At 46.5% G+C, this 11,143-nt stretch overlaps 1 protein-coding gene across 1 annotated transcript in view; it reads left to right on the top strand.

Moving 5' to 3' along the window:
• Inhbc (inhibin subunit beta C) overlaps positions 1 to 10,067 on the top strand; it is an 11,406-nt gene extending 1,339 nt beyond the window's left edge. Inside the window, exon 2 of the mRNA XM_048418558.3 lies at positions 8,829 to 10,067. Within this exon, the coding sequence (XP_048274515.3) occupies positions 8,829 to 9,571 (743 nt within the window). The 3' untranslated portion in view covers positions 9,572 to 10,067. The remainder of the gene's footprint in view (positions 1 to 8,828) is intronic.
• The last annotated feature ends 1,076 nt before the right edge of the window (positions 10,068 to 11,143 follow it).

The following is an 11,143-nucleotide window of genomic DNA, read 5'->3' as shown; positions in this document are numbered from 1 at the left end:
AAACCCTGTCTTGGAAACAACAACGAAAAGGTAAAAGGTAGAGGAAAGAAAGAAATCCTTCCACAGAGAAGAGAGCTGGAGAGAAGATAAGGAAATCTTAGCACTAAGAAGCAAAGCGCAAGGCTACCGAAGCTCCCTCTTGGGTGTGGGCGCTGCCACTCCTCACGGGGTCCTAGCGCCTTTCCCCTGGTGCCTGGTCCCTACTCTCCTCCCTCGGGACCCAGCACAAACTCTGCAGCCACGTAGTCTGGCGCCTACTCTTGCGGAGCCATTTCAGCTGAGTGACCTGGGTAGTTAGTAGCCAGTTTCTCATCCGTAAACGAGGCTAATGAGAGGATGGCTTCGGGATGTAAGTGGATTAATATCGATAAAGTCCTTAGGATGTGGGAAAAGTAGGAAGGAGCAGGAAATAGGGAGGACTCCGCTCCTGTCCAGCAGGGCTCTCTGTGTCTTCTCGTGGCCGAAAGAGACAAGGAACCTCTCTGAAGTCTCTTTTAATAGCACAGGAATCCCCTCTCCAGGGCTCCACCCTCATGACCTAATAACCTCCCAAAGGCTCCACCTCCAAATACTATCTATCACCTTGGAATTCGGATTTCAACATGATTTGTTTCTTCTTTTTTGAGACAAGGTCTCCTTACATAGCTCAAGCTGGTTTGAACTCACAATATAGCTCACATTGGCCAAACATTTGTGACCTTCCTGCCTTAGCATCCGAAATGCTGAGGTTACCACCCGGTGCCCAGCTTCAATATATGAATTTTGAGGGGACAGAAGCAAAGAAAATCCATAGCAGCCTTTCTCCATGAAGCCTCTGATAACTTTAGCCCAACCCTCTTTAAACAAGGTGGCTGGCTTCCCAGAGGCCAGTGTCAGGGTAAATAGCTGCCTGGCTTCTGCATACACTTTGTTTACTTTTATCCCGTGGACAAAGCATGTCACTGCGGCCATGTCCAAAACTGGGGTGGGATGGAACTGGATCGATTCATGCAAACCAGAAGGTGATCCCTGGGAGCTGCCAATAAAGTGATCTAATGGTCTATCCTCTGGGCTGCCAATTCAATGATCTAATGGTCTATCCTCTGGCCCCTAATAACTCATTTCCTTCCCACTCACATGTACAGTCACCTGTCCTGGACTCTTCCATGTCACATGTCCATCCATCATAACATTAGGATCAGGGTTGAAGTTCATGGTCTCATCACATGAAACAAGAGGCTAAACGATGAGGCTCCTCGGGTATTTCTCTCCAGGTTCGGGGATCTTCAGTGGCATCCTGAACCTGGCTCATGCTGCCTTGTGACCGCTGATGGTGAACATACCTGGGTTCAGTTATAGCACACTAGAAGCTTAAAACTGGAGCTCATGGAAGAATGTATACTAGAGAAATTGTCAATCACAGCAAATCAGGGCTTTTAAGGGTCCCCTCCTGGAGAAGAGCTATTCAATGTTTACTGACACACTGCTGCCCATGTCCCAAAAATAAGTTACATCTTCCACCTAACACTCTTCCCTTTCTGCCAGGTCTTGTTGGCCTCAGTCTCATGATCCTCTTGCCGAAATACTGGGACAGGTGTGTACCACCAAGCATGGCATTGCTTTGATCCCTTAAATACTGGGACAGGTGTGTACCACCAAGCCTAGCATTGCTTTGATCCCTTAAATGCTGGGACAGGTGTGTGCCACCATTCCTGGCACTGATCCATGAAAGTTCTGATTTTCTGTCCAGCACATAGCTCAGTCTATGCAGATAATTCCCCTGGGCCTGATTCTGCTCTGGGGGGAACTCTGGGCTCCTAGGTCTATAGTCCTAGCCCTTGGCTCTTTACTGTCAAAAAGTGTCCTTACTTTTGAACAAGAAATGACCTGTGTTTGCAAGTGAGTGCAGATTCTGTTTGTCTGTGTTGTTTGTTTGTTTGTTTAGAGACAGGGTCTCACTCTGTAGTCCTTGGCTGAGCTTAGAACTCACGATGTAGACCAGGTTGGCCTCTAACACATAGGGATCCATCTGCCTCTGCCTCCCAATACACCCAGCCCTTTTTTTTTAAACTTTATTTAACTTTATTTCATGCATATTGGTATAATGATGTCAGATTCTCTTGAACTGGATTTACAGACAGCTGTGAGCTATGTGGGTGCTGGGAATTGAACCCAGGTCCTCTGGAGGAGCAGTCAGTGCTCTTAACCACTGAGCCATCTCACCAGCCCCCCCCCCCTTTTCTTTTTGTTTAGTATTTTTGCAATGCTGAGGACAATCACTCTACCCTGAGCTCCCTCTTTTCGTTTGAACTATCTCCATCCCTTTTAGTCCAAACTGCTGCTCCTTTGAGTATTAGAATTTTCTTTAAGACCATGGGCTCAGCAACTTTCTCTTGAGAAACCTGAGCCTACTCTGGAGTGTATCATACTCTCTGCTCTTTTTTTTTTTTTTTTCCTTTTTTGCTTTTCAGATTTATTTACTTTTTATGTATACAATGTTCTGTCTGATTGTGTGCTTGCACGCCAGAAGAGGGCACCAGATCTCATTATAGATGATTGTGAGTCACCATGTGGGTGCTGGGAATTGAACTCAGGACCTCTGGAAGAGCAGTCAGGGCTCTTAAGCTCTGAGCCATTTCTCCAGCCCATTACTGTCTCCTCTTAAGCCCCTCTCTTTCTTTCCCTTGGAGTCTGAGTCAGGTGTACCAGGTTTTTATCCAGGTGATTACAAATAAAGGCTCACGCAGACTTGCAAAAGAAGCAAGATAATTTTATTTGGAGCAAAGTGATAGTACAGATTAGCTGGGGAGAGGGATCACTGGGTCACATGAATACAATCCTCGAGGGCCCCAAATATTCCTTTCATGGGTTCAAGAAAAGGAGGAGTAGTCTATGTGGTTCATGATTTTGATTAATAGATTAAGCCACACATTCATTTTCCTATTGTCCATGTCCCTTCCCACAATGCATCAGACTTCAGTCATATGCACACCCAATTATGCATAGGCATAAGATGGAAAATAGGGGAGTCTCTCTGAAAGGTCACTAAAAGAGAGGTTTGCCGTACGTACATACACCCAAAGACAGTTCAGTCCAGACCAACCCTTCTGTTCTTCATACCTGAATATGTTGAGAATATATTTGAATACAAACTGTCTGAATGTGGTTGTTACCAGGGGCAGAGGCACTCATACTCCTGAATGGGAGAACATGTAGTCCAATGCATGGGGCTGGGGGTCCTAAAAGTGCTGGGTGCATGGTTTGCAGAGGGCTGTTTGTGTCTAGTTTGCACAAATGAAGGAACTACGCTGCCAAGTGCATTTGTTGTTGTTGTTGTTGTTGTTGTTGAAGACAGGGTTTCTCTGTGTATCTTTGGAGTTTGCCCTGGAACTAGCTCTTGTAGACCAGGTTGGCCTTGAACTCACAGAGATCCACTTGTCTCTGCCTCCCAAGTGCTGGGATTAAAGGCGTGCGCCCCCACCACCTAGCTCTGCCAAGTGCTTTGTTATAAGGGGGTATGTGTGTGTAACTAAAACTAAATGGAGGTCTCAGGGTACCAAACTTTCCTGTGCTTACCTGCTTCAAATGCCCATGATTAAATCTGTTTTAAAAATCTTTCTTAAACTAAATGAAAAACAGAAACTTCACAAGTCTCTAAATAACATAGTGTGGTCTATTCAATGATCTGTACCTATCTTGTGCGGTCAGGTCAAACCCTAAGCCAGCAAGTGTTTAACACCTGTAATCCCAGCACTTGGGAGACTGAGGTCACTCTGAGTTTGAGGCTGCATAGAGAAACTCCATCTCAGAAAACCCAATACCTAAGAAAATAGAGAAATTTTAACCCTAGCAAGGCGTTGTTTTCCATTCACCTTTTATTTATCCTAATCTTACTCTGACTGTGTTCCACTGCCGGGGCCCTGGGTTTTCATTGTTTTAATTTTTTCTATTTATTTATTTTACGTGTATAAGTATTTTGCCTGCACATTACAGATGTGTGTGCCACACACCCGTGTGTGTCTGGTTCCACTGGAGTCAGAAGAGAGCTTCAGAACCCCTGGAGCTGGAGTTACAGATGACTGTGAGCCGCCATGTGGGTGCTGAGAATCAAACCTGAGTGCTCTCAGTGCTGGGGTTAAGGGCGAGTGCCACCATAGCCTGGTTCCAGCCTTGGGTTTTTATTATCATTCTTATTTATTTATTTCTGAGGCAGGAACTCACTCTGTAGTCCTGGCTGACCTGAACTCTATATACCAGGCTGGCCTTGAATTTAGAGTTCCAGCCATCCAAATCCAACAAGGATTTTTTTTTTTTAGTTTTAAAAGTTTTTGTCTTTTTAAAAAGATTTGGTTTTCAATTTATTATGTGTATGTGTGTGTGCCTGTGAGTTTATGTATACTATATAGAAGTCAGAGGGTATCACATCTCTTGGAATTGGGGTTATAGGCAGCTGTGAACCACCTGATATGTATACTGGTAACTTAACCAAGGTCTTCTGTAATAACAATAAAATCTTTTTTGTTTGTTTGTTTTGTCTTGTTTTTTGAGACAGGGTTTCTCTGTGTGTCCCTGGCTGTCCTGGAACTGGCTCTGTAGACCAGGCTGGTCTCGGACTCACAGAGATTCCCCTGCCTCTGCCTCCCGAGTGCTGGGATTAAAGGCCTGCGCCACCACCGCCGAGCAAACAATAGGATCTTAATAACCATGGAACCAACTGAAAAGGAAGAAAAAATGATTTCCTTTTTCAATCTTGCAAATTCTTTTAGAAATATTTTCTCTAAATTCTTCTAGGAAACTGAAGTTGTGTGTGTGTGTGTGTGTGTGTGTTGTTTTGTTTCTTTGAAGCAGGGCTTTACGCTATAGTCCAGCCTGCCCAGAACTCGCTAAGTAGCCCTGGTTGGTCTCCTACTCACAGCAATCCTCCTGCCTCAGTCTCCCAAATGCTACTAGAATTACAGGTGTGAGTCACCACTCCTGGCCCTCTGGCTTCCCAAACCCCCTCCAACACATGTCTCCTGAAATGCCTTATCACAGGAAGCTAAAATAGGACCATCGGCATTTTCAGCATTCCGCCAGGAAATATCTCTTGCTAAAGTCACAACTTGGAAATGGGCTCTGGCTTCCGAGTTACTACAGGTGATAGACAGCCCATAGCTTGAGCTCCCCCTTCTCCAACTTCTACAGCAGCCTCCTCCCTTCTCCTGTTTTTGCTATGTCTCTTCTCTATCCTTCCAAACTTGGCCTGCCACTGAGCCCCAAGAGTCAATGCTGCAAATTTTAGGTTTGGGTGACGGTGGTGGCACCCAACTTCTGATACACATTTCTTTTCTTGTCAGTTATTAATATTACATGCCAACATAAAACAGCCTTGCTGTGCTGTTGCTATGGTGATTTTGTTTGTTTGGTTCAGCCAATCAGTCGCTGTCATCACACATACTGGGTAACTGCTCTACCGCTTGAACTATACCTCAACCCTCACATATAAACTTTTCTCTCTTTATATTTTTTAATAACTTATTTTAAAGCATTTTATATGCATTAGTGTGCAAGTGTCAGATCCTCTGGGACTAGATGACAGATAGTTCGTTGTGAGCTGCCATGTGGGTGCTGGGAATTGAACCCAGGTCCTCTGGAAGAGCAGCCAGTATTCTTAACCGAGGAGCCATCTCTCCAATCTCTCTTTTTGTATTTTCAACACAGTTGTTTACTCGGTTTTGTCTTATCTTGATTTCTTCAGAGTCTTACTCTGTAGGTGAGGCGGGCCTAGAATTTCTAACAATCTTCCTGGTCCAGCTTCCAGACTATGAAGAATACAGGTGTGAGCCACCACAGCCACTCAGCTGAACAAATTGTCTTAAAGCAACTAGTTCATCCATGATTTTGCGTCTTGACTCAGTTTAACTGGACAACTTTTGTGACCCAGGTGGTATAATTGAGGTCAGTCAAGCCACTGTATCCAACTGAGAGCTAAATCTGACTCAAATGTTTCTTATGGGCTCTGATTCTTCAGATCTCTCTCACTCTCCAAGATCTCGCACTTAGAACACTGTGTCCAGCTGGGCGGTGGTGGCACATACCTTTAATCCCAGCACTCAGGAGGCAGAGGCAGGCAGATCTCTAAGTTCGAGGCCAGCCTGGTCTAGAATAACTTGTTCCAGGACAGGTACGAAAGCTCACAGAGAAACCCTGTCTCAAAAAACCAAAAAAAAGAAAACAAAACAAAAAACAAAAAACACTGTGTCAGCTCCTAAGTCCACAAGATCTCACTGAAACTGCTAATGTCTCACTAAGTCTTCGCAAGTCCGGAATCTGTATAGAGAGTGCTGCATGAAGCCGTGAATATTTGAAGTTACGGTCATTGGGAACCAACAGTGTAATAACCTTTGGTTGTTCTTGGGCTTTGCTTGTCTATTTGTTGGATTTCATTTTTATTGTTTTTAATTAGATAATAGTATGTGTTTGTGTGTGCGTATGCCCACGTAGTGCGAGGGCCCACATAGGCCGCAGGGGTCAGATTCCCTTGCAGTTCCAAATGGTTGTGAGCCGCCCACTGTGCTGAGCCCAGCGGGAGAATAGTAAATGCCCTTAACCACTGAGCTATTTCTCCGGCCCTTATGTTTGTCTTTGTAGCAGAGTCTCATGTAGCCCACGCCAGCCTTGAACTCCTGATACTTCTGCTTTCACCACCTTTGGTGCTAGGATTTCCTGGCTGTGCAACACCACATCTTGTTGTATTCCGTGCTAGGAGTGGAATCCAGGCTGCGTGCACGCTGGACAAGCACTCTGTCAATGAAACTTAGGGATCAATTGCCGGCACTACAAACATGACATGAAGCCAAACATGGTGGCACATATCTGTGACACCAGCAAAAATATACCTCGTAAGCCAGGCGGTCGTGGCGCATGCCTTTGGGAATGTCAGCACTTGGGAAGCAGAGGCAGGCAGATCTCTGTGAGTTCGAGGCCAACCTGGTCTACAAGAGCTAGTTCCAGGACAGGCTCCAAAGCCACAGAGAAATTTTGTCTTGAAAAATAAAAAAAAAAAAAAGATACCTTGAAGGGAAGATGAGAAATAATGGGGAAGTGGGAGTTGTAATGGGGATGCAACAATATGTACAACCAGGTATGCTGGCACGAACCTGCCTCAATATCTGCCCCCTAAAAAAATATTAAGGTGATATCGGGGTTTTTTGTTTTGTTTTAGTTTTTGGTTTTTCGAGACAGGGTTTCTCTGTGTTGCTTTGGTGACGGCTGGTTTGGTGACGGCTAGATGTGGGAAGAGAGGGAGGCAATCACAGGGCTTGTAGGGGCGAGAAGGCAAGGAGTGGCCCCATCCGTGCCATTCACACACAGAAAGAGGGGGAACAGCATGGGAAATAGTGATGCTCTCACTAGATGTGCTGGCAGGACCTTCGCGTGCCACCATTAAGCAGTTATAAATTTAGGCGTGAACTTGGCGATACCCAAATCTCCAGGTCCTGTCTCCCTCTGCAAAGTGCCCTGACCTAGACATACAGGTGTGAGAATCCCTAAGGTAAAGACTGCGCTGACTTCGAGTTCACTGGGTGCCTTTTAGCGGAGGATAAAAGGAACTGAGGACAAGGGCACACCTTGGAGGGCATCAGAACCTCTGCACTGAAGGCACAGACAAAGGAAAAACTTTAAGTCGCTAGGTGGTGGCCTAGCACGCACAAAGCCCTGGGCTCCCCCATGCAGCAGCTCATGAAGGCTGGTGTGGTGACGCATGCCCATAATCCCGGCACCCAGGCAGCAGACTGCAGTCAGACATCCTCTGGTGCCTTTTATACTTGGTGGAAATTTGGGCTGTTCTTTAACCTGCTTCCCCAAATTCTTCTCTCTTCTATCCATTTCCAAAGCCACTCAGAGTTTTAGGTATTTGCTAATGCAACATCTCGTTCTCAGAGCCGTTCAGAACACTTACTGCTTTCCCAGAGGTCTGAGGTCAGTTCCCAGCACTCACAGCTGGGGACCTAAGCACCTGTAACTCCAGATCCGGATGTAACTCAAACATCCTCTCCTGGGCTCTATAGTTACACATACACATACACAAACACACACTCTTTACAAAAACAACAAAGAGACAGAGGACTGGAGAGATGGGGCAATGGTTAAGAGCACTGGCTGCTCTTCCATAGGACCTGGGTTCAATTCCCAGCAACCACACAGCAGCTCACAACTGTCTGTCACTCCAGTTCCAGGGGATCAGACACTGTCAAACAGACATGAATGCATGTAAAACATCAATGTACATTAAAAACAAAAACAAAAATAAAAAACAAGTGTGGTGTCATATACCTGTGATTCTAGAATTTGGAAGATAGCATCAGGGGATTAGATAGTCAAGGATATCTTGACTACATAGAAAGTTAGCTCCAGTCTCCAAAAATATATAAATAAACACAGGGGGCGTGCTGGAGAGATGACTCGGAGACTGAGAGTACCGGCTGCTCTTCCAGAGGACTGGATTTGGTTCTCAGTGCACACATGGTGGTTCACAGTCATCTGTAACTCCCTTTGATCTCTACATGTATGTTGTCATATGTGTGCTTCCACTCCTACGTGCACATACACAAGAACACACAATAACAAATTAAAACTTAGAACAAAATAAAACAAAAACTGCGCTTACTGATGCTACAAGCCCACAATCCCAGCACTCTGAACCTGGAGGCAGGGAGGATCACCAGTTCAAGGCGGTCCTTGTCTGCAGCATTGAGTTTAAGGCTACTTTGGACTCCATGAGTCACAGTCTCAAACAAAGGGAGAAAAGTTTGCAGAGAACAGACACTTAGTCTGCAGTGGCTTGACGGGGTTTCTTATGTTCACAGGCCTCACCAGCATCAACCAGACTCGCCTCGATTTCCACTTCTCTGCTAGAACTGCCGGCAGCATGGAGGTCCGGCAGGCCCGCCTCATGTTCTTCGTGCAACTCCCTTCCAATACCACCCAGACCATGAATATACGAGTCCTTGTGCTAAGACCGTATGCTACCAACCTCACCTTGACAAGTCAGTACCCGCTGCAGGTGGATGCTAGTGGCTGGCACCAGCTTCTCCTGGGTCCCGAAGCTCAGCTTGCTTGCAGTCAGGGGCACCTTACCCTGGAACTGGTAACCGAAAGCCAGGTGGCCCACAGTTCAGTAATCCTGGATGGGTTTTCTCACAGACCTTTTGTGGCAGCCCGGGTAAGAGCTGGGGGCAAGCATCGGGTTCGCCGACGAGGCATCAACTGCCAGGGGGGGTCCAAGATGTGCTGTCGGCAAGAGTTCTTTGTGGACTTCCGTGAGATCGGCTGGCATGACTGGATCATCCAGCCTGAAGGCTATGCCATGAACTTCTGCACTGGGCAGTGCCCACTACATGTGGCAGGCATGCCTGGCTTCTCCGCATCCTTTCACACAGCAGTTCTCAATCTACTCAAAGTCAACACAGCTGCCGGCACCACTGGAGGAGGCTCATGCTGTGTGCCCACAGTTCGGCGCCCTCTGTCTTTGCTCTACTATGACAGGGACAGTAACATTGTCAAGACGGACATACCTGACATGGTGGTAGAGGCCTGTGGGTGCAGTTAGCTTATGCATGATACAGCCCAAGGTAGAGCAGGCAAACATGTCCTTACAAAGATGGCCTTCCTCAGAAGGAGGGAGTAACTACGTTCCTGCCTCCGTCCACAATGTAACCACCTTCTTTCTAAGTTTGCAGACTACCCTCTGTTGACTCCAGTAGATCTACATCTAAAGGAGTCACCACCCATGACCACTAGTCTCTCTGTCTCTCCTGGGACATGGTTGACCCAGACCACACCCCCATCCTAAACCCTACTCCAGGGCTAATCTACTGCCAACCACAAGCAACCTGGTTTTGTGTTCCCAGCAAAGACACCCCTTGTTCACCCTTAGACAATGATGTAATCTACTCTACCTCCTGTCCCGCCAACTGATGGCTCCACTCCATGATGACCCGCCCAAGCATCTTTCCTCGAACTCTATGGTGCTCCAAAGAACCCTTCCCCTGGGTTCCCAGATTGCTGTTTTCCAAAACAAGACCCTTGCCCAAGTGTGCTATTAATACTGTTTGCATAGCCTCCAGCGTTCTGTCTTCCTAAGCCTGTGGGGGCTGTCGCACCTGAGCCACTGAACCACCGAGCTCTCCTATCCTTTGACTTCCAGATGAATTTGACCAAAGGGAGATTCAGGTTGGAAACTAAAGACTAGGGGGTTACAGAAGTCACAGAAAACTCCATCAGGCCTAAGGTCTCGCACCTCTCATCCAAGCACTTAAGAGAGTGCTACCTAAAGGTTGAGGCCAGCTCGTTCTCGGCTAGCCTGGGCTACACTGTTAAGACCTTGTCACAAAGTAAAAGAAGGGAAAAAAGAAGAGAATATTTTCTGTTCCCACCCCCCCACACACTTATTTATAAGCCATAGCTCTGTGTAGCTGTGGTGTGCTATGTCTACGTGGCTCCAGGTTTTGCATGTAGCCATGGCTGTGCTATGATCACGTGCCTCCAGGTTTTGCATGTAGCCGTGGCTGTGCTATGATCACGTGCCTCCAGGTTTTGCATGTAGCCGTCGCTGTGCTATGATCACGTGCCTCCAGGTTTTGCATGTAGCCGTGGCTGTGCTATGATCACGTGGCTCCAGGTTTTACATGTAGCTACGGCTGTACTATGTCCATGTGGCTCCAGGTTTTGCATGTAGCCATGGCTGTGCTATGATCACGTGGCTCTAGGTTTTGCATGTAGCCGTGGTTGTGCTATGTCCACGTGGCTCCAGATTTTGCGCCTCTGATATCATTATTCCAACACTAAAGAATCCGGATGGCTTGCCCTTTTTCTAGTGTCTTAAACACTCTTTTTTTTTTCAATTTACCATGTAGAACAGGGTTTGCCTAGAATACACACCTGCCTTCACCACCATGCCCAGCTTTGAGCTAACTATGGCCCTGTAACCCCTTTCACTGAGTCCTCTTAAGATAGTTCAAAATAACATGTGATACACTTGGGGGGAACTGAAAGAATCTGTCCCGCATCGGGAATAAAATTTATGATGGAAACTGAAAAAAAAAAAAAAAAAAAAGATAGTTCAAAATATCCTCTGTCTCCTGCCGGGACCTTCCTCTCTCTCCACCTGGTCCCCTCCAGC

Source organism: Myodes glareolus, chromosome 26 (assembly GCF_982192425.1).
Source record: "Myodes glareolus chromosome 26, mMyoGla1.1, whole genome shotgun sequence".
Lineage (NCBI taxonomy): Eukaryota > Metazoa > Chordata > Mammalia > Rodentia > Cricetidae > Myodes > Myodes glareolus.
The sequence above is the reverse complement of the archived record's forward strand: the minus strand, read 5'-3'. Positions and strand labels throughout refer to the sequence as shown.